At 40.5% G+C, this 22,078-nt stretch overlaps 3 protein-coding genes across 3 annotated transcripts; 1 reads left to right on the plus strand and 2 right to left on the minus strand.

The window, feature by feature from the left end:
• Nucleotides 1–1,726: 1,726 nt before the first annotated feature.
• On the plus strand, nt 1,727–11,674 carry nuak2 (NUAK family, SNF1-like kinase, 2). Its single transcript, XM_069679002.1, has 6 exons — nt 1,727–2,197; nt 5,975–6,095; nt 6,616–6,767; nt 7,813–7,878; nt 8,239–8,491; nt 8,607–11,674. Exons 1-6 carry the CDS (start codon nt 1,961–1,963, stop codon nt 9,650–9,652), a joined length of 1,875 nt encoding a protein of 624 aa, XP_069535103.1. The 5' UTR covers nt 1,727–1,960; the 3' UTR covers nt 9,653–11,674.
• A 423-nt stretch (nt 11,675–12,097) lies between these two features.
• Nucleotides 12,098–14,786, minus strand: ccnd3 (cyclin D3). Its single transcript, XM_069678614.1, has 5 exons — nt 14,550–14,786; nt 14,241–14,456; nt 13,463–13,625; nt 12,493–12,635; nt 12,098–12,262 (listed from the first exon to the last, which is right to left on the minus strand). The coding sequence occupies exons 1-5, from the start codon at nt 14,784–14,786 to the stop codon at nt 12,098–12,100; spliced, it is 924 nt and encodes a 307-aa protein (XP_069534715.1).
• A 666-nt stretch (nt 14,787–15,452) lies between these two features.
• On the minus strand, nt 15,453–21,938 carry bysl (bystin-like). The gene is made up of 7 exons (XM_069678636.1): nt 21,519–21,938; nt 21,001–21,151; nt 20,741–20,879; nt 20,145–20,278; nt 19,879–20,039; nt 16,341–16,443; nt 15,453–16,161 (listed from the first exon to the last, which is right to left on the minus strand). Exons 1-7 carry the CDS (start codon nt 21,793–21,795, stop codon nt 15,807–15,809), a joined length of 1,320 nt encoding a protein of 439 aa, XP_069534737.1. The 5' UTR covers nt 21,796–21,938; the 3' UTR covers nt 15,453–15,806.
• Between the last annotated feature and the right edge of the window lie 140 nt (nt 21,939–22,078).

The raw sequence follows: 22,078 nt of genomic DNA on the forward strand, positions 1-22,078 counted from the left end.
ATAACTGTAATGACAAAACCAATCCAACTTCTTGCTCTTCTCTATTATTTCTTTCTCTCAGTTCACCACTGACTATCTATTTAGGTCAGGTTGACTGAATATTTGAATAAGTAAACACATATTTAATCAGAATCAGAGTCAGAATCAGGGTTTATTGCCAAGTAGGTTTACACATACAAGGGATTTGTTTTGGTGATTTTGGTGCAGAACAATTAACACAGAACTACAATAAAAATAAGTAAAAGACTTTAATAGAATAAGATTTTTTTTAAAAAGGCAATAAGAATAAAAATATAAAAAGCAATATGTATAATACAAATATGTTCAACCGTTGTAATTAAAAACTGTACAGATATGCAGGATACTGAGCAGTGCAGAGATTACAGTATAAAATTAAAAAATAGTGCAGTGTGCAGTGTACAATTAAAGTCTTTAAGTCTTTATTTTTAAATGGAAAATTAAGGGAAAAGCTCAAAGTATATGAAAAGATCCCAGTGGTTTTTTTTGCTCTTATTCAGTTAAGTTTTACTTTACGTTATTTCTAATAGAGGAGGAACTATTTCAATCAATTTCAACCCATTACTGAATGATATATAAAAGTGGGTTATAAACTGAAACATTCTGTTACAAATAAAGTAAAACAAAGTTGTTGTTTTTTTACATATAAGGAATATTCCTAAGTAAAATTGACTTAAGGTATCAAAGGAGTTACTATAAGGCACATAAATGCCCCATTAATTAGTTTTTCCATTATAAATAATATAATTGGATTAATATGACTGAAGCATTCATTTATTAAATGAACCATATTCAACAAGTTCATCATATGTTTTGAAATCTTAAAGTACTTTTTACTTACACTTTGCTAACAACTAAAGACGTCAAAGTAAAAAGCACAATATTTCTCTCCAAGTACTTCGAATATCTACCCAAGACATTACAAAGGTGAACACCTCTGGTTTAATTCTAAAGTGCAAGGCTGTATAAATACCTTTGCCACACATTCGATAGCATGTTGTGGTGCGCTTGTTGTAGATCTCCGTGCGCACCGATTGTAGAAGCAGCTGCAGAAAAAAACTTTGAACTGCATGTTGTGTTTTACTTTACTCGGGCACTACAACATACTACTTTTATTCTACCATGCTACACATAGAGCTGCAATGAGTAGTTTATTAATCGATTTTTTTCGATAGGAAAAAAAATCGGTCGTCAACTATTTTGATAATCAACTCATGTTGGTTATTTTTTCAAGCAAAATGTGAAACCTTTGCTTGTTCTAGCTTCTTTAGTGTAAGGGGTTTCAAGTCTCTCTTTTTCGTTGTTATTGGTGTTAAATTAAGTCTTTGATTAATCCATAACGAAAATAATTGTTAGTTAGAGCTAGCTATCAGCAGCCTTACATCACTAGTCTATTTTTAATATTAAGAGTGTGCTGCTACAAGGCTAATAACACAAGATTTACGATCTAAAAAAATACGTGTTTTATTTAAAGTTTGAATACATATAATTATTAACTAGGTATAACGACAGTTTCTGTTTTAGCTGTACCCACATCCGTCAGGTGAACACAGGGGCAGGTGGCAAACAACTCAACGCAACACCGGCGCCGCCTGGTGACCCAAATCAAGCGCTCCTTTGTGTACCTGTAACGCCCCTCGACTATTTGACGTGTCTGTTTCAGGCTGCGCGCCGCTCGTGTCGCAGCATGCCGTGTGGACCTGCTGGCAGTAGCTCTCAGCTCCACAAAGAGGACTGACACAGTTTGGGATTAAAGTTAGATGTCCCCGTTCGTGTCTCCTGTATTTAGCTATAGAAATCCGCTCTTAATATTCACATGTTTTATGAAGTGTACCTGAGCAACTTGTTCGAGGAACAACAGAGCTTCACGGGAAGGAATGCACTTTAACAACGACACCTGAGACAGGAAAAGGGAAGAGAAAGACAACAACACTGCGTCAGCATGGATGGCTTAAGTGTTGCCCGACTTTCGTCGAACCGCAGACCGTCTGTGGGCTCGCTTTCACCGTCTGAAAGCACTCCTCTCGGGAAAGGTGCGACCCAGGTGCCCGTGAAAAAGCAAGCCGTGAAGAGACACCATCACAAACACAACCTGAAGCACAGGTACGAGTTCCTGGAGACCCTGGGGAAAGGAACCTATGGCAAGGTGAAGAAAGCCAAGGAAAGATCCGGTAGACTGGTAAGGATTCGTTTATTTTATCATTAGTTTACTTTATGAGACGGTCTTATTGCCATTATCAACGCTGCCAACATCAGTTTTAAGGTCTGTGTGTGCTCCACTGTCCTATCGGCCACCTGTTGTTCAGACGTTCAGTGCTATTTTTAGACTGCCTGCTGGTTGCTCACAGGTACGCTACATTAAGGCTTTAATTTGGGCAAATTTATGAAATTAGATTTGTTTTGAAGTTCTGCATGAACAGAGCTATAAGGCTATATTCCTGGTTCTAAAAGCGGTGTGTCTCCTGTAGTAATACTGTGTCAACTGACAAACCAGCTTTAGTTTGCCTGAGAGTTCATTGTGTTTGTTTAGGGGGGTTGCTCTTACTTTGCACTGTTTGATAAGCTTCTTCAATAACCTCGTTAATTGTAACCCATATGTAATTATCCAATTATATAATTTTATTCTCACCACATCAGTGAATTACACAATGTTTTGGATAATGCTTGTTTGTTGTTTGTTAAGAGGGTTGGAAAGTACACTATGTTTATCCTCTGTGTAAACTAGATTCAAATTATATGCTACCAGTTTCTATGTCAATGTCCGTGTGCCTTAGGCAAACCCAGTTACTTAACAGGTTATTTTAAGTTAAAGAAAGTAAAACACCTTCAGTCATTTGTCAAAAAAATAAATACTTTTGTTTGAGAGAACCTCACAAAGACTGAAGCGAAAGTGTGACGCTATACAAGGAGTCATATCCAGCTGGTGCAAAGAAAGTATAAAGGAAAGGCGTTTCACGGGAAAAACCTAGGGACTCTGTCACAGGATGGACTCCCTTAGACGGGGAAGTTAGGTAACTTTTTCTTTCTCCTGATGAAGGAAGGAGGGGGAAACTGCAACTAGCCTTTCAGGTGAATTCCAGTTCCCCATGACCTAAGGGGAAATGGGAGGTATTTAAAACAGACTGGTCAGAGATAAGCCTTTAAAAGGTACAGAGGAGTGCAAACAAATGACAGTCTTTCGTTGACAAAATGATGGGATTAATCTCTTTAATGTGTCCCCATTGGAATCGGTTTTGTTCTTTATTTGACATTAAACCCTACAACTGAGTTTTAGCCCGGTTGAATATGAATGATTGAAGACTAAATAAAAGAAACACCTTGGTATAATTTAATAGAGTTCAACAACCCCGAAAACGTAAAAAATGTATCTCAAAGGTGAATGAACCCTTATACGGTTTCATCAAAATCGAAAGTGTTATAGTCATAAGATAAGATAGGGTTTATTGCAGGGCTATTTTATCATATAACAAGGTTCTACATAATAAACTGCCAACTGTGTATATGTTTGCCTACGCATTTCAAAAATCACATTGAGAATGTTGGAAATGTTCCACATTTACAGGCCGATAGCTTCAGATCTGGTGATATGCTTCTTAGCTCGGCTGCTCATGGTAATCGCAAATGTTTGTTATGAGCGAAAGTGCAGAGAAGTCAAGGAAGTAAACGTGAGGAATTCCCCTCCTGAACCTGAAGTAAACAGGTGGTGATACATGTTCAGTCCTGCCGACACGCCTAACCCTATTCTTACTCTGTCTAAAAGACTCGCTGCTGCTGCTAGACTGTTTTGTTTGCAGGATGTGAGTTGTTGTCTGAGAATCATCCCTGCAGGCAGCTTCCTTATCATCATGCCTCAAAACAGTGTTCAAATGTCCAAATACTGGTTAGCCAAAATGCATGTTGTGAATTCACATCAGACAAACATGGATTAAACAGCCGTTTAAAGCATCGACTGGAAAGATGAGGAACATAATTTAGCTTTGTATTCATCCACCTGCCTTAGTATTGACGGTATGATGGACATAACTATGTAATATAATGAAGGGAGTGACACAACACAAAAGATGGCTTCATCTTGTGTGCGTCGTGGCACTACAGCTGTTCCCATTGTATTTATGCATCAATTTGGTTACATAACCCATTTAGGTTGAGGGTTTCAGCATACACCCATATACGGTTGACTTCAGTGGCAGTGCGTGACATTTATGCTGCATGTGTGCCCACAAGGAAGCAGCGATTAGATGGTTTGACAAGCTACTCCATAAATCCATTCATATTATTGTGAGTGAAGTATTTCGTAGGTCCTAAGTAGCATCATTACAAATTCACAAGTGATAGATTATTTCTGTATAAAGTATCACAGGAATCTATTTTTCAATTTATATATTCAAGTGTTTGTTTTTTTGAACAAATACAGAAGACAAAAAGCGAAAAGATATTAAATTCAAATCACAAAGAAAAAGAAAAGCTGTGAATCCTCAAAGGTGCGACAAGGAAACTTTCGCTAGGTAATAAAGTATTTTATTTGTACAACAACTAAGGAAAGAAAAAGTCATTGTAGATCATTAACGTGCGCTATAAATAGCCAGTAAAGCTAACCTGTCTGAAGTTATCTGTTCATAGAGGTTAACTTAATTAAATTATCGTTGGTAATTTTAGCTATTTTGTGTCACTTTTGTGAAATGTAATGTGTTGTGTCCTGTGTGTAGACCCTTACACATTACTACTTTTGCTATTCATGCCAAACGGTTTACATACTAGCATGCTAATGTTAGCATTATCAGTTGCTTCAACTTGGCAAAGGTTGTACCTGAAAGTTATACTAGGTGAAAATATTAAGTAGTAGCTTATTTATTCGTATGAACCGGTGTGTATGGTGCAACATGTCTTTGATGTGTAAATCTTAATTAAGTAAACTGTTAGCCTGAGTTATAACAAGGCTAGGTTTATACTTTAGCTAGTGCTACTAGCTTCTGGTTCCTGTACTGGTGGAGAACTTTCCTAACTCTGTTGCAACACTGAACTCTTTCGCAGTATTAATTCAGGTAATTTGTTAGATGTAAATGTTTTTTATTTATAATTTCACTCCAAGCATTTAGGTCACCAATATCATTTCCCTGTAACTGTCTTAAACAGTGTTTTTAAGTGCAAAAATGTTTTTGTCTGAAATACAGGAATTCAGTGTTAAATATCAAATATTTTAACCTTGGTGCCTATTGCGTGCAACTAACCTCCAGACACAAAGATGGCTAACACAGAGATAACTGCACAGGGGTGTGAACTCATCATGAGTGTGAGTTCAGCCCGTCTGACAGCTATGCAAACAAACGCAGGAAACCTCGGTTCCCAGAATCAGGAAAAAGGTCTTTGTGCTGTGAATACAGCGCTGACCTGGAGGAGCTTTCAGCCCAGACAGTGACTCATGACGCGAGGCGGCTGCGTGTTGAAACTGATATGACAAGTCTCTGCTTTACTCATTTCCCCGTGTCTGTAGCCCTGAGGGTTAGAACGGAGAGAAAACAAGGACACCCCACCACCAGAGCCATCTGGCGCCTCATGACACCCGTCAACGTTGGGGTGGACTGATGACGCACTTTAAGCTTAGAGGAATCCTAGGCATCTGAGCCTCAATAGACAAACACAACATAAAGACATGTAGACAGACTCCCCAAAAGTCTGCATGTGGCAGGTTACGATTACAGAGCACAGCAAATACTTTACAGTTTTAAATGTCCTCATTCTGTGAGTCTCAGCAGACAATAGATTTCATTACTGCAGACAATACTTGACCTGGCGTCCCTCTGCCTTGTTAGAAATAACAGCAGAATTCATGACTCATCTCAACTTTACAGCCTCACTCTAAAGTAACTCTGTCCTAAAATCTGTAAAAGTGTGTTTTTATATGATTCAACTCTGAAATCTCACCGTCAAATGTTTGTTCTTTTATTTTTTTTTAAAGGTTGCCATAAAGTCGATCAGAAAGGAGAAGATCAAGGATGAGCAAGACCTGGTTCACATTCGCAGAGAAATTGAGATCATGTCCACACTCTGCCACCCGCACATCATCACCATATATGAAGGTACAGTATTCAAATGACTGATGGCCGTGCTTCTGTGTGTGTTTTTGGTGCAGTTTAATTCGGAAGCGACTGAATCTCTTGAGCCACACGCGGATTGAAACGTGATACCTGAAAATCACTCAATCAGTCTCTGTTTGAGATTCAGTGTTCGGTCACGCAAGTCTTTGTGCTGAAGACCGATGCAAGGTTACATAAGCGATGATACCCTGTCCGTACCCCGTCAGCGCTGCGGGATAATGTGCAGGGCCTCGTGTCTTCCAGCGCCCCTCACGCCTGATGAGATGGTCATCGCTCAGTGTTTCTCCTGCTCAGTGCATGTTTGTTTGCAACACAGTTATCATGAGGCCCCTGTTTATCCTAATCAGTGTGAGCAAGGGATCATACAGAAATCTGTTGGGTGTAAACATAAGCACATCCTCGATTAAAACATGCTACGTGTGTGTACGGCATCAGTTCAATTTGGATGATGACTTGGGTCTGAAACCTTCACTAAAAGGTGTTTTATGCTTTTATCTTTCAGTGTTTGAAAACAAGGACAAAATTGTGATTGTGATGGAGTATGCCAGCCGAGGGGACCTGTACGACTACATCTGTGACAAGAGGAACATCTCCGAACGGGAGGCCCGGCACTTCTTCAGACAGATTGTATCAGCTGTGCATTACTGCCATCAGGTGAGGCACTATATCCCAATCCACTGCTTTCATAAAGTTGTTTACATAAAATATCATCTAGGGGAATGTTTTTAGCATGTTTGCCTTCATGAATGTTGTTGTAGTTGTAGCCACAGTAGAGTATCGGAGCTACATCAAAGCTAACTGCACAGAGTTACACTCGGGCTAGCTGCCCTGCGAGTTGTGTTTTTCCAGGGCGCTGTTGGCACCCCCAGAGTTACATAATGGGCATTATTCAGTGTGAGAGAACGATGCAGGGGGAAGTGAACAGTTGGTGTGTGCAGTGGCAGCGTCAGGGCAAAAGGCCAGCCGTCCAACACACACACACACACGCATGGTCTCACACTCTAATGAGGGTGTGATGGAACAGAAGGGCTCTGCAAACACACACACACGCAATCAGTTGTTCCTGTAGTCCGGAGCTGTGTAATTAGGATCCTTTTTTATTACAGCACATTATACTTTAGTGTAGCCGTTCAGCACTTTGCAGAGCAGTTATGAATGTTTGCAGGATGATATTTAGCGAGTGAATTGCCCTGTAATGTTCTGTTAACCATCTGTCTCATTTCACTTTTACTGGGTGTTGGTGTCTAGATCATTTTTTCGTTGTTGTTAGCAGTTAGGAAGCACGTCAAAACCTTTTGTGCATCAGTTATGCACGGTATGCCGATTTATTCTAAAGACATTCAACAGATTCTACGTAACTTAGCCTACAGGGAATGTGTGCATGTCTTCGTGCAGTGCCCATGAGAAGCAGTAGCTGACCTGCATTTTTGAAAGTAAAACATTGTCAAACTCTGCTCGAGTCAAAGGCATGCCCCCCTGCAGAGCGGAGGACAATGAGGCATAGCTGACGTACCATAAAACAATCTTCCCTTGGAAAAGAATGTGCTCTGACCTAGTAACAAACAAATCGCTTTATGTAATATAGATACCTCCAGTGAACTAGCATGAAATGTCCTGGGTGGAGAAGATTTTATTGTATAATAATATGCATTGTTTGTTTGTTTGCAAAAAACTGATCTTGTTTTTGTTTTTCTTTTAGAATGGAATTGTTCACCGAGACCTGAAACTGGAGAATATTTTACTGGATGGCAACGGCAATGTGAAGGTGAGCAGAACGGAAAGTAGCATAAACATTTACACACCTGTGCTTTACACAAACACAGTTCATAATCATTAAAAAATGGACTTTGTGCACGTTCCCTGGCCTTTTTAGAATTGTACACTGTAAGGATTATAAGTCGAGCATGCTGTGGCTTTAAGAAGGGAAATATGAAGACATTTTGGAACGATACAACAGAGTTCATCAGTTCTTGCACAAGAGCTTGTGTAAAAGTGATTCATTATCCTAAATATCTGAAGTCAGTAGTATGTCATATGAGTAACTGATGAGGAATAGTGATGCATATGGAAAGCTTTAAAGAATTAACAGTAATCTAACACGGATCTGCTTGTCTTTTTCCTTCAGATCGCAGACTTTGGCCTGTCCAACCTCTACCACGGCGATGAGTACCTCCAAACGTTTTGCGGCAGCCCTCTGTATGCTTCCCCAGAGATTGTCAATGGACGTCCTTACCGTGGGCCAGAGGTGGACACTTGGTCTCTCGGGGTGCTGTTGTACACTATGGTTCACGGCAACATGCCGTTTGATGGACACAACCACAAGTCTTTGGTCCAACAGATCAGCACTGGAAACTACCGGAAACCCAGCAACCCCTCTGGTGAGAATTCTTTTCATTCAACTTGTCTGATGGGTCTGAAACATTATTTTGAAGTTCATGCTTTCTTTTTTCTTTGAACACACAAGTAAACAGTTTTTCTATTGCCCTCTTTCAGATGCCTGTGGGCTTATCCGCTGGATGCTGATGGTAAATCCTGAGCGCAGAGCCACAATAGAGGAGATTGCGGGACACTGGTGGCTAAACTGGGGCTACCAGCAGCCGTTACTGGTGGAGACAAAGAGCAGTCCAGTAGAGCAGACCCCCTCATCGGCCTCTCCATCATCACACCCTGCTGGGCTTGCAAGTGTTGCTAGCTGGCTGCGTCGTACATCAAGGCCTTTATTGGAGAATGGCTCCAAGATGCGCTGTCTGCTCCGCTCGCAGGGTGGAGGAGGGGATGTGGTCCGGCAGCGCTCTCTGCGAAGGTCACGCAAGGAAAACAATGTTTCCCAGACTGTTCATGAATCAAGCACCGACAGTCGCCCCTCTAAGGGTATTTTAAAGAAACGCAACAGCGTGAAGCAGAAGCCATTGAGTGAAACCCCCGCTGTGGGTTCGGTGGAGCCGCAGAACATTTTGGGTGTGTCTGCACCAGCCAATGCTCCTTCAGCTGCTCCATTGCCTCGCAAAGGTATCTTGAAGAAGTCCTCAGAACAGGAGTCGGGGTACTACTCCTCCTCTCCCGAGAACAGTGACTCTGGCTGGGCTCCACATCCTAAAGAGTGCCCCTCAGCACCTCCCTACAGGAAAGGCATCTTGAAGCGTAATGGGAAGTTCTCCTCAGGTGGGCTGCAGGAGTTTGGCTCTCTGGACCAGCTAGCAGCTTCTTTACCCCGCGGAGGCACCAGGTCCAGACCAAGCGGCGCCATCAGCGAGGACAGCATTCTGTCTTCTGAATCCTTCGACCAGCTGGATCTTCCAGACCGTGTCGGACCTCCGACACAAATGGACGAACCAGTCAAGGCTACCATGAGAGCCTGTGTGTCTGCTGACAACCTGCTGGACATCTGTGAAGATGGGATTCTTAGGGAAGGCCCGCTGAGGCCCTGGAACTGCTACCAGTCTGGAGTGGCGGACAGTGCCTTCTCCCTCACAGACTGTGATAATGTAACAGAGGCGTACAAGCAGGCCATGGTTATACGAGGCTCCGCAGCAAGCTGAAGAGCTGCAATGTGTTAAGATCTGTCTAAAGACTTTATCTCTCCAATTTATGAATGACTGTTAACTACTGATGACATGAAAGCCAAAGTGCATTGTGTGAAATTAGTAGCAGACTGTGGTGATAATCAGGTTTGCTCACTTCAGGAGTTTCCAGTACCAAAAAGGGAGGAGGCTTTTTGTGAAACATCCGATTGTAGCTTAGATGATGACTAATTATTTTTTTACTAAAACTAAACGGCTTGAAATTTGATTTCTAGTTAAACAGGCTCAAGTTACCACATAGCATTTCTTTTAATTGATCAATGGTGCATTCAAAGTTTCTCAGGAAACGAGAGCTGCTTTCGGCCAATCAGGAGCTCTGGTTTTAAACCTGAGAGCTTCCTATCAAAAGTACAGTTGATGCAAAAAGTCATCCTGAAACCAAAAAAACGGTCTTCAAATATCACTAAGTAAAAGACAATAAACTTAGACACTGTTCTTTCACACACTCAGACAGACTCAGACAGTTGGACTATTGTTTGAATATTGCGTAAGCCACAGAGTCAGGGTCTTTTACTGTCGATAAGACGGTTGGAGAAAGTGTTTATGACTTAATAGCTCTTGGATTCTTGCTTTGTTAAAGCCGATCATATCAATGTGTTTCTAAGTAACAGCAATAGCGCATAGGTTCAATGTTAGGATGGGTTCACTCTTTAACATTTGGATGTGGAAAAATGACATCTCATGGATACCAAAGATCAAATTTGCTGTAAGACTTGTTAATTTAAGCGCGAGCAAAAAGTGCCAAGATGAGTTTAAAGAGGTTTTTTTATATATATAATTGATGAGTTTTTTTTGTTGATGACTTTTTCTAATTTTGGATAATGACTTGAATAATAATAATGACTCATGACTCAAGCGAAACCAGTAGAACCTGCTTTAGGTTTCCAAACAAACACTGAAACAGGTGCCCAGGTGGCCTTTCACTCTTTGTGTGCAGATGGCAGTTTCACAGAGAAGGTGGGGCTCTTTAACCACACGGCTTTTTGAAGGTCACAAGTTGAAGTTTGAAAAACAGCAATGTGTGTTTTGAAAGCAAACAATGATCCCAAGTGAACTACTGTCGGTTGTGTGTAATGTGGCACATACATGCTTAATGCGTAACCTTTCAACTGGATTGTTAAGATCAGTCATGTCATGGCGCTCAGGTGTGTTGAGCTTTGCATTTTTAATTTAAAGTATGGAGACACCCGGAGTGGAACAGAAAGCCGGATTAGAAGTTTAAAGTGTTGCATCATGGCGACTCAAACAGTAAAACTGATCATCGATGAAGTTTGACAGGAAAATTCATACCACTTTTTATATTCATCCGGTTCCTAATCCTGCTTTATGAAACACCTCCTCCTCCTCTGCAGAGCAAGGTACAGCAGTATGCTGTGTGAAATTTATTGCTGCACGCTGGAGTTACTTAATTGGATTGGCATGCTTGGTATCAAATTACAACATTAAGCCAGCACCTGGAATAGCACTTTATCGAAACCTGATGACCTGAAAAAGTTTTATCAGCTGTCATCGGCATTTAGTCCTTGTAACAAGAGTTGCACCACAAGGAAGCTGCCAAACCGTGCTGTTGTTCAGAACTGGAATGTAGTTTTTGGCACACTTTTGCTCATCAGGAATTTAAGGCCTGCATGTGAACAAAAGTAAATTGGGATTTTCCTCATTTCAACTGGAATTTCTTGTCACTTCTCATCTGTTGCGGACTACTGATCACTTGTGTGAAGGAGAAATTGCAGTTAGCCTTTGGGAAGACAGGTATAAAATGACATTGGTTTCATATTTTTGTGCAATATAATGTGCATTGTGTCCCTGTGTATGCCTCTCCCTTGTCCTGGAAGTTGCATGTGTGCAGCCTCTTTTAATATTTTCTTACTTTGACAGCAACTTGAAGCGTGTGTGCCAAAGTTACTGGCTTATCATTTATACGACTGTGGGATTTGCCATGCTGTTGTGTGACTGGGATGAGTGAATCAATAAAAAACAACAAAGAACTGAAGTGCTGTCTGATGATTAGTGACATACCTTTATTTCGTCACTTTACATGTTGATACATAGACACAAGGGAATTAAGTGCTGTGTTGAAACAATCTATTCAAACGTATCAGAACGATGCAGATAAATGAGTTCAGATAAATGTGAAAATTCTGCAAACAGATATGTGCAAGAGATGTGCAAACATTGCTGAAAGTTAATGTGGCCCCAAAATGTATCAAAGACAAGATCAGAATCATTCTGTCTCTGCAACAGGAGGGATATTTAAAACACATTTTCAAACTGTAGGAGCTCTAAAACTCAACAATCACGTCAAAAAACACTAAAAGTAGAAGTGACATTTAGGCATAACATTATGTTTCTCAGCTGTAGATTTTCAACTGACTCTGGAAATTGAAGGCAGGGAGGGGTGTTTTAGCTTGATGTCACCGGTGACAGAACAACATCCTGAACATCAGCAGGGGTGTAGCTGATCTCTGAGCTGCGTGTTCCTGATCTGCAAACACCATCCTGGAAACACGAGGGCAGGCTGAGCTCCAACACACCCCATAGCTGGCCGTGGCAGCGGAGGACCGAGCTCTGTTCAGGGTCACATTTAAAGAAAAACAACCACAGGTTCATCAGAAGGACAAGGACAGATTTTTCTATGGATTTTGACCAATAACGCATGTGCAGGGTTATTTTTCTATGTGTTTAAAAGTTTGCCCTACTGTCAACACTGACTAGAAGCACCCTGATCAAACAGTCTGAGAAAGGTTCAAAGTCAGAGTTGATATTATCTAAATATGTCAGTTAAACATTAGCCTTACCAGATCAATTGCCAGAAGGTTGGCCAATAACTTCATAACTGTATCAGAGGTGACGGCAGCGTCCACTAACTTTAGCCTCTGCAGGGCAATGCTCACACAGGCACATGCAACACTAGAGGGCAAGAAGTCTGAAAACCTGCAGTCTGAGGAACAGAGAGAAGATTATCATAGGTTGTATTTCCTAGTAATGATGACTACTTGAAGTACTTCAAGTAGTAATAGACTGTTGCAACAGTGAAAAGGTCAATAAAGGCTAGGTGCAGACAATCAGACAGATGCCACCGTTGTAGACCCACCCTGATGGATAATAGGGAGCACTCAAACGCAGACTTTTCCCAAAACCTGATAATCTGACACAATATCTTTTTTGCTCCAGGCAGGAGAAGTGCTGAGACAAAAAGTCAGCCATGTGATCCATGCTCAGACACCTTTCTGAAAAGGATACAATGTCAGGAGCCAGGAATCGTCTTAATTTTATGGGCTGTAATGTCAGAGTCCGTCTAAAACGGCACTAACTGACTGTATCCCTGTGACTTTGTTGCCTCGGGCAGCATCACAGAGATTCGTGGGAAATCAGCCAGCTGAATAGTCGGACGCAGGTCTTTCACAGCAGACAATACAGGATTACACAAACTCAGCTCTCTGTCTCCAAAATGAACTGCTGACACATTGTGATCAGAGTTCTGGCTGCTTAGTGTCCATTGTTCCCTGCCAGAAAGTTACTTTTAATGCATAAAAATTATTGTCTTTAATTTAATTCCTGGAGATATATAACAAAGATGCTTTTATTGCATAGGAATGATTAAAAAACTCACAATTAAGCCATAAATAATTAAACACCTAAGGATAATTGCTTACATAAAATCCAATTTTAAATATTTGCATTCACTTCCAAGACACACAGTCATCTGGTGTGTTTTGTTTGTAAAGAAAGCATCTCATGTGTTGGTAACTCCGTTATGTAACTTACCAGTGAATGCCAGGGCGATGTAGGAGTGAACATGGCGGCGCATGCTGGAAAGGTGGTGGGGCCGAACAAAGGGGAGAGCGTGAAGGATGGGCTCCAGGAAGTCCGAGGGCACCACAGAGGCCAGGCACCATTCTAACCTGGAGACCACTGCTACCTCCCACTGCTGCAACACACACAGTCCTCTAAACCAGTCCTCCATCAAAATGCCACTGCATGAAAACCTTTACATAATACTTGGAAATTCTTTGTTCACATGCATCATCCTTTATTCCTGCTCAGTTAATTTAGTTTGAATGCTCTTTAGAGGCCTTACAAAAGGTAAAATTGCCCTGCAATTCTGCTTTTCTAACAATTAAAGTTTTCTAGGGCCTCTTCAACTTGTGGTACCATCCTGTGGGGGTATCTGAACACCAGTTTGGGAAACACTGTGATAGGAAATTGTCATGTCAGAGGGATTCTGCATACACAGCGGTGACTCTTAACCTCTTGCACATAAACAATTAAGTAAAAAAAAGTTATATATGTGGGTATGAGTAATTGTTTTGGGGGATACAACGTCCTTGTGACTGGTGAGCCTGATACAGGGGCTTCTTCAGCATTTATAAAAGTCTGGTATTATAGATCAATGGTTAAATTAGTTGTGATATTTCTACATTATGGGATAGATTGAGTGAGTAACTATCAGACCACCCAAGACAGATTTCCTCTAACTACCCTTATGGCTATGCATGTATTATCAAAAACACAACGTGTAGTTCATACTAAAAGAAAGAGTTACCAGGATGTCTGACACTGAAATGGAGTTGTTTGTGTAGATACAAAGCTTGCTGGCAGTCAGAGGGACAGTCTCTCTCATTTTAGATGCCAGGAACATGCAAACAGCTCCTAACAGCTGCAAGTCGGACTTTCCAACAGCAAAGCGGCTCAGGTAGCAGTTCAGGTAACACACTGCTAGCGGGAACACCTCCTCCTCACATTTCTGCTCCTCGCACACCTACAAGAGAGTCGTCTTATGTACTTCAAATTGTCTACGTGAAATATACTATAAGTTTGGGACCGTCTGGCTCATGTATAATATATATAATACCTGAAACATCCATACTGCCAGGATCCTCCGCATGTAGGGTTGGATGTCTGTCTGAACTCTGCTTAAGTTAGGAGATGCCCGAAAGGTCTTCTCCAGGGCCGTCAGATTGCGCAGTGCTTGGGGGTCGCCGGTCATAGCTCGGTCGCTACCCGCCCGGAGAACCAAATCACACCTAGTTTCCCCTTCATCTTTATCATTGGACAGATTTTCAATTTGTCCGTTTTCACAAAGATCCATTCGACAACTTTAAATACAGTCCCATTCAATATAGTTTTCAGAAAACGTTAAAATACAAGTAAACCGCTATGCTAACAGTTAACCGTTGGTCGGTTATTTTAGCTAACGTTAGCTGTCCCGTAGCTAACAAACTGCTACATCGTTTTTAAGTGTCCTTCCATAAAGCAAACCTACGAGAGGCTCAACAGGGCGTTAGGTCATCTTTTCTTTATCACATTTCACAATTTTTATTTTGGCCTATCAGAAGGAGGGGGGTTGATTATTAGCTTACTTTTGGTGTATGATTGAGTAATATCAGCATAATTAATGTATTGTTAATTTAAAAAAAAAAAAAGTATTTTCAATACTAATAATATAAACTAATGACTGTATTTTTGAGATACAATCAACACATAAGCCTTAACAAAACTGAATTGATGGATTGGCTTTAGTATATTCAGGGAAATTTGATATTCCTACTGTATCAAATTTTGTAATTGAATATACCAAGGCAGTTAAAGTAAATGTACATTAAAACCAGGGGGGCTAACAATCATGATAAGATGGTTTGAATAAAGTTTAAACCAAATGGACAGTCCCTGCTGGTAACTTTCCTTTACCCTGCTTCTTGTGGTCGGCTTTATCAGTTTATGAACATAAAATGGAGATACACACATTATCCCTGACCAGCCAGTTTGTGTTTAATTCAAATCAAAACAACAAAATTGCTGTTCAGATATAACACACACATACAAGTCTTTGTATTGCATCAGTACTGCAGAAAAACAGCTTTGATTGATGATATGATATTACAACACCCACATCACTACTGATGTGCATCTTCAAATGTGCAAACTCATCTAACCTGGGAGGAGACTGATGGCCTCTGAGATTCTGTATTGAGAAACAGTGATTTTAAACCGTTCTTTCAAAAGAAAGGAAGAATATGAAGGTTTATTTAACAACATTTCTTTATGCTACAGACATCATGAATCATTTGCATCAGAGGAGGAGGAGGACGCACCAAACCAGACTAAATCCTCAGTCCATTTCAACTGTAACAGGAAGCCCAATTTCAATATCCCTCGACTCTGAGTTTTGCAGTTCTCGGCGAATCTCTGCAGAGATCTGTGGGTGTGTTTGTATCTTGAGCATCTCCAGCAGTGACGTCTTCTGTTCGGAGGCCAGGTCAGCCTTGTAGCGCTGAGCCATGGTGAGTAAACTCTGATGCCACAGCACAGGAAGTACACGTTTTTCACTGCGGAAGGACAGGAAGTGGGCCACCAAGGCATCTAGCACACGGAAAGGCAGGGCGTACTTCTTGTCGAGCAAGAGGCGTAGGAAAATGCTGTTGGCGCCGTTGTACTCCATCTCTGCCAACTTAAGCATCGCAGCGCTGAAAGACGTGAAAGATTGTGGGTGTTATACAACCTTCCATATTATGCAACCATGACCTTACTTATACGTGCCAACATTAGACAATATAAAGCATTCAAGGTCAACCGGTTAAATTCAACACCCAACGATAAGATGCTGACATGTGTACACTGGTATGTTAGTGAAAGGAAGCCTCACCTGGAGTGGAGCACAGGGATCGAGCACTTTGTGAGTATGCTTCCGATGATGATGGCTTCTCTGAGGGTACACGTGCCAGATTCACACAGAGGAATCAGTATCCCTGTGTGACAGAAGAGGGACATAATATTAATAGAGTCGTCCAGCACTGCATTTCAAAAGGGGGAAAACCTGCTCGAGGCAGAAACAAAGGTCAAACTGATGCAGGCGGCGGCGATGATAAACCTGCGTTTGAATTTATTGAAAGTAGGTGAAGCTCTGAAAATACTGGATCCCACATGTCTAATATTACAATCAATAGAATCTATTACTCTGCTGTGTTCACGTCATATGGAAAGACTGTCACACATGAGAAGTCATTTCTATGTTTAACACTTGAGACATCCCCTCTGCCTTTACAGCTCCGAAAAAAAGGGACCACTCCAAATTATCCTTAAATCAGCATTTCTGTCTACATGTCATGGGCAGCCCAATCCAGATCTCAACCCCATTGATATCCTCCTGAATGTGAACAAGAGGAAGATGGATGGTCACAAGCCGTAGAACAGAGCCGAGTTGCTTGAATTTCTGCAGCAAGAGTGGGAAAACGTCACCAAACAGCAATGTGAAACTGGTGGAGAGCAGACCACGATGCATGAAAGTTGTAATTAAAAACCATGTTATTCCACCAAATATTGATTTCTGAACTCTTCCTAAGTTAAAACCTCAGTATTCTGTTGTTTAAAACTGAACAAGAACTTTTTTGTCACTTTTGGTTATCGCAAACAGTTGTCATTTTTGAGAATATTCTATTTGAAAGTAAGGAGAAATGTTGTATGGTATAAAGCAAAAGTTAACTTAACACAAACACAAACCTAGAAATAGAGGAACCAGAGAAAAACTGACTTTTGCAGTTTTTTTCTGGAGCAGTTTTTTTCTTATTTTCTGATGTCCTTGACATTTCTGGGCTTCAGCCTTAACCAATCACTAACTTAGCCAATAACAAAAAGTGCTCAGAGTGTGAGGACGAGATGTAACGACAAGTTGCCAGATGGTAAACAAGCATCCAAGAGGAAGCTACTGGTGTCATTGTGAGATGGAAAAAAAAAGGGCCCAGCCTTGAATGTTGTGTTTACAAACCGACTTCTTCTTCTTCTTATTGTATCTTAAAATAAAGGCTGACACTAAATTAGAGCATCAGGGTATACTTGTTCTTCAGAAATTTCAACTTTTTCTCCCCAATCAAACTAAATAGTCTATGAGCCACACCCCCAGAATTTGGCCGTTGTGTCAGTTTGGAGGGATCATGTCTCATAGTGATTTTTAGAAATGTCCTTAGTGTTGGAAATGTATGATAGCATTGCAGCAATGGTAGCTTTCTATGTGCCATCACTCCCTTTTTCATCCCTCCATCATTACAATTTTTTCATGTTTTTTGGCCATTTTTCAAATAGTGCCAGTTTAAAAGAGGGTAACCTACACAGAATATCATGAAGTCATATATCATCATCAATCATCATTGTAAAGCTTAGATTATATTCTATTTACCAGTCACATTTTCATGACAGAATTTGACCTTTAACCTCTAATAAAGAGTACAAAAAGAGCTTTAAAATGATATATTGCATCAATAACAGCATTTCTTATCAGAATAAACTTCACTTTCAGTCGGTCGGTCAAGTTCTTACTTTAAAATATAACAAATGATTTGGTTACACGACGCTATTTGGATTCAAAAGCAGAGTCAGAATTGAAACGTCAAAGAGTGTAGAATTTGTTAAAGTGATACAGACTTTAATGTCCTGCATTCAATAAAAAAGTTGTCAGATGTAGCATTCTGACGTTTCACACTGCGTCTTACACTTAATAAAAGTGTGTAATTTGTTGAGTTTGCTTTAATATTAGTTCGTATCAATAAGTAAATCATAATAAACAATGATAGAAACATTATTTATTTATTTATTATTTATTATTATTACTGCATCAATTCATTATTTAAATATAGAATTTCTTTTCTTTTCAATTGAACTCCAATAATGCAATAATTAATGGAAAATGCCAAATGCTGTTGGCCAATAAAATCTCTGAATCATACTGTACATGGGAGACAGGACAGTATATTAAGCAACACTGCCACCAAGTGGTGTTGTCTCATACTAGTCGTTGAGAATTTAAAAATATGGGTCACAAGATGTTTTGGGAAAATAGTCCCTTTAAACTGGGACGGTTAGCAGTGAACACACGAGGCAGGATTAAAGAAAAAAATCCTCGACAATCATTGCAGTGTTAATTACTGCACTTCCAGAACTAATGGTGTTATTATCCTCAGTAGTCCCCCGGTGGTGGAACGAGCTACCAAACTCCATTCGGTCCGCAGAGTCCCTTTCACCTTTAAGAAGAAGCTAAAGACCCAGTTCTTTATGAACGCCTCTGACCTTAATGATATTGATGCTATTGATGATGATGACCTCGAGGATGTAGTTTATGCTGACTAGGATTTTCATGAAGATGACGATGACTGTACTGATCTTGTTGCTGTTGCTGATGATGATGAATATTATTTTATGGTGCTGTTGGCACCAGTGTCTGATCGCACGTTGTTGGCACTTACTGACTTTGTTCCCTCCTGTATTGATCGTTACTTGTGTTCTATTAACTCTCAGATGTACGTCGCTTTGGACAAAAGCGTCTGCTTAATTAAATTGTAACATTGTTACTTACCCTGTGGATAGATATTAATCCTCTGCTAGTGTCCTCAGAATAAATTATTTTAATTTAGAGCTGAAATAAGAAATGGGACACATCCCAGAAAGATTGTAGTTTCCTCTTTGTAACAAACTTTAAACTTCTAATATACAAGGAGCCTCATTCACCGTCATTAGACCTTAAAAACATCATACGATACAAACTGTGATGCAGACTCGCAGTGCTGAGAGGGGGAGAGCACGGGCACAGACAGAGGAAGGGAGGGGGTGATCGCGGACTGAAGTGATGACGTGATGTACTTAGTTTAATTAATGAAGCCTGATGCTCCTCTACAGCTCTGTGTTAAATATATGAACTACACAAGCGGACTGGAGTCTCTGTTAACAGTGACGGACAGACAGAAAGAGCCGCGTGATTAACACACACAGATCCACATTATTAACGTCTTTGTCCTCCCCACACTGCGTTATTATAAACTATGATGATCGGCAATTACAGCTCCTCCTCGTGTCATTCACAGCATGTGGAGACGTACTTTATACTTTATAATAACTGTGCACGGAAATACGGACAGATTGCGACCTTATTGAGCCAGGTACAGAGCATGAGCTTGTTATATCTGCTCATCTCCTAACATCTGTGGTTTAAAAGGATGCTATTTTTCTACAGCTGACGGCTGCTATAAAGAACAGACCACTAATAGGGACGCAGCTCTGCTCACAGACTGTGGAGGACTAACTCCATTCATATCAATCTGCAGAAAGAAGGCTGGTATATTGCTGAAAGCATGCAGCTCTAATTCAATCTGCTCCTCTCACTCTTAAAAGGATATTATGCTTTGTTTTGCTCTCACCTTTAAACCACGCTCCTGGTTTGAACAAGGCCTTCTTCAGGGCACTGTAGAGGTGGAAGTTGAGTCGCTTGTACTCTGCAATATCATCCCTGACTCGGGGCAGCAGCACCAAGTTATAAAACCGCTGAGCCATTCGTTCTTTCAGATTGGATGAGAAGATCCTACAAAAACATTGAAGAAAATTCCTCCTTACACCACGCTGGAATATCTGCAGTGAGTATAACTCTTTCACTGTAAAGCCATACACAAACTGACTGGGGTCTCACCTGGTTGCTTGGTACATGGCAGCAGCAGTCCAGGTCTCAGGCTCCGTCAAATAGAGAACCTGCTCCCAGTTTGATAGTGCCGGGACTATTTTAAAAGCCTTCGGCAATTTACCACTGCGATACTTTGAAAGAACCTACAACAAAGGAACAAAAATGACAGCTTTCAATTAAAGTCTCTGGGAGATCTTCACATTTACAGTCAGAAACAGAAACTTGCTAAAGAAGAAAAAAAGGTTGTGTGTTGGTTGAGTTGTACAAAACACTTGACACACAAGTGAAAAAATGAACAGTTCATATTAGCACATTAACAGGAGTAATACTGGTACATATTTTGCCATACAGAGACCTTAGTCTAAAAAGATGCAGTTTAAAGTATAAAATAAAATATCAAATTAAATTGATATTGATTTTAAATGGCCTTTCATCTGTTCCTTTGACTTCATGGTGTATTCAAGTACTGCTGGAAATCTGCTTTTACTTTAACATTAAAGTTTTTTTTAAATTTGATTTATGACAGAAGAGCTACATTTAGTCCCATATACATAAACATAAAAATATTCAGATTAAATAACATAAAACATGGAAACATAACTCACCTTACCGACACCTTTGTACACTTCTAATACCCTCGGGTCCAGCTGGGGCATAGGACACCCTGACACCTCTGACATCACAGTTCCCACCTCGGTCTGCTTCTCAGTGATCTTCTCCATTATAATATCAGCTAATGTTCGTCTACAAAGGGACAAAAAGGAATCACAGCTCAGCATTTAATGTAAAATGTCATCATGTTGTCATTTTAGTTTGATCTCTGCAGCTAGTCTCAAGATAAAATTAGGATCGTGTCTCATCTTGCCTCATTGGAGGGTTTTTGTTCATGAACATCTCAATGGCTTTTTCATCATCAGGGTCAATGACGACTTCAGTGTCACACTCGACATCGCCAGCACCTGCTGCTCCCAGCGCTGGCCACTCCTCATCTGAGTCTGCATCCTGAGCATCAGACCCTAAAGTTGGATTACAGGATAAAGATGGTCGATTAGATAGATAACTCACACTCACATTGATCTTTTACAGTTAAAGATAAATTCCTTTAATGGATTTGTCTAATGTGTAAATATTTTTCCTCAGATCAAATGTTAATAACATATTACTTCTATGTTATAACTTAAGTTTACCTCAAAGTGCTATAAAACTAATGTTGGACATGTAGAATTTAAAAATAGTTTTCTATTGGTAATTATATGGACACAAACAGCAGTGTGGTGTGATTACCGTAGTAACACTAAACTCAATTCAAATATTTAAGTATCTCATGTCATAAGTCATATTCAATAAGAGGGTGAAGTTCATATTAAAGTGGACATACAGTACCTCCAACATTACCGAGAACAGTGACTGGTGTTTTCTTCTTCTCTGGTGCCAGGCCATACTCGGTCTGAAGCTCCTCTTGTTGAATTCTGGCCTGTTGTAAGATCTTCCGCGACAGACGCTCGTCTACGTACGTGTCTTCGTTTTCTTCTCGACTGTCTCTATTCTTCACCCGGCCTCGGGCTCGCAAAGTGTCTGCCTGCAGGATCTGGTCAGCCAGCGCCACAGATCCTCCGCTCTTCTCTCCTCCTCCGCCTTTGGATCTTTTCACTTTCGGCATCGCAGTTATTTTGACAGCAGATGAAGCTGCAATATTGTTAATGTTTGTTGACAAGTGCTGCCGTAAATCCAGATATAAAAAGTACTATAATCAATACTTTCTCTATAATTAATGTTCCTGAACCGTCTATGCTGTAAACAGTCGCGTCTTCAACACGTGCAGACTTCCATGTCGAAGGGGAAGTGACGTTATTTTACGTCACGTATAATCTAACTTTACCTTAGCAAGAACGAACAAATGTTAGCGGTTTTTCTCGGTGTTATGATTTTTTTTATTTCACATT

Source organism: Semicossyphus pulcher, unplaced genomic scaffold, assembly GCF_022749685.1.
Source record: "Semicossyphus pulcher isolate SPU_LCO1_2020_fin unplaced genomic scaffold, fSemPul1.0.p SCAF_3, whole genome shotgun sequence".
Taxonomy (NCBI): Eukaryota; Metazoa; Chordata; class Actinopteri; order Labriformes; family Labridae; genus Semicossyphus; species Semicossyphus pulcher.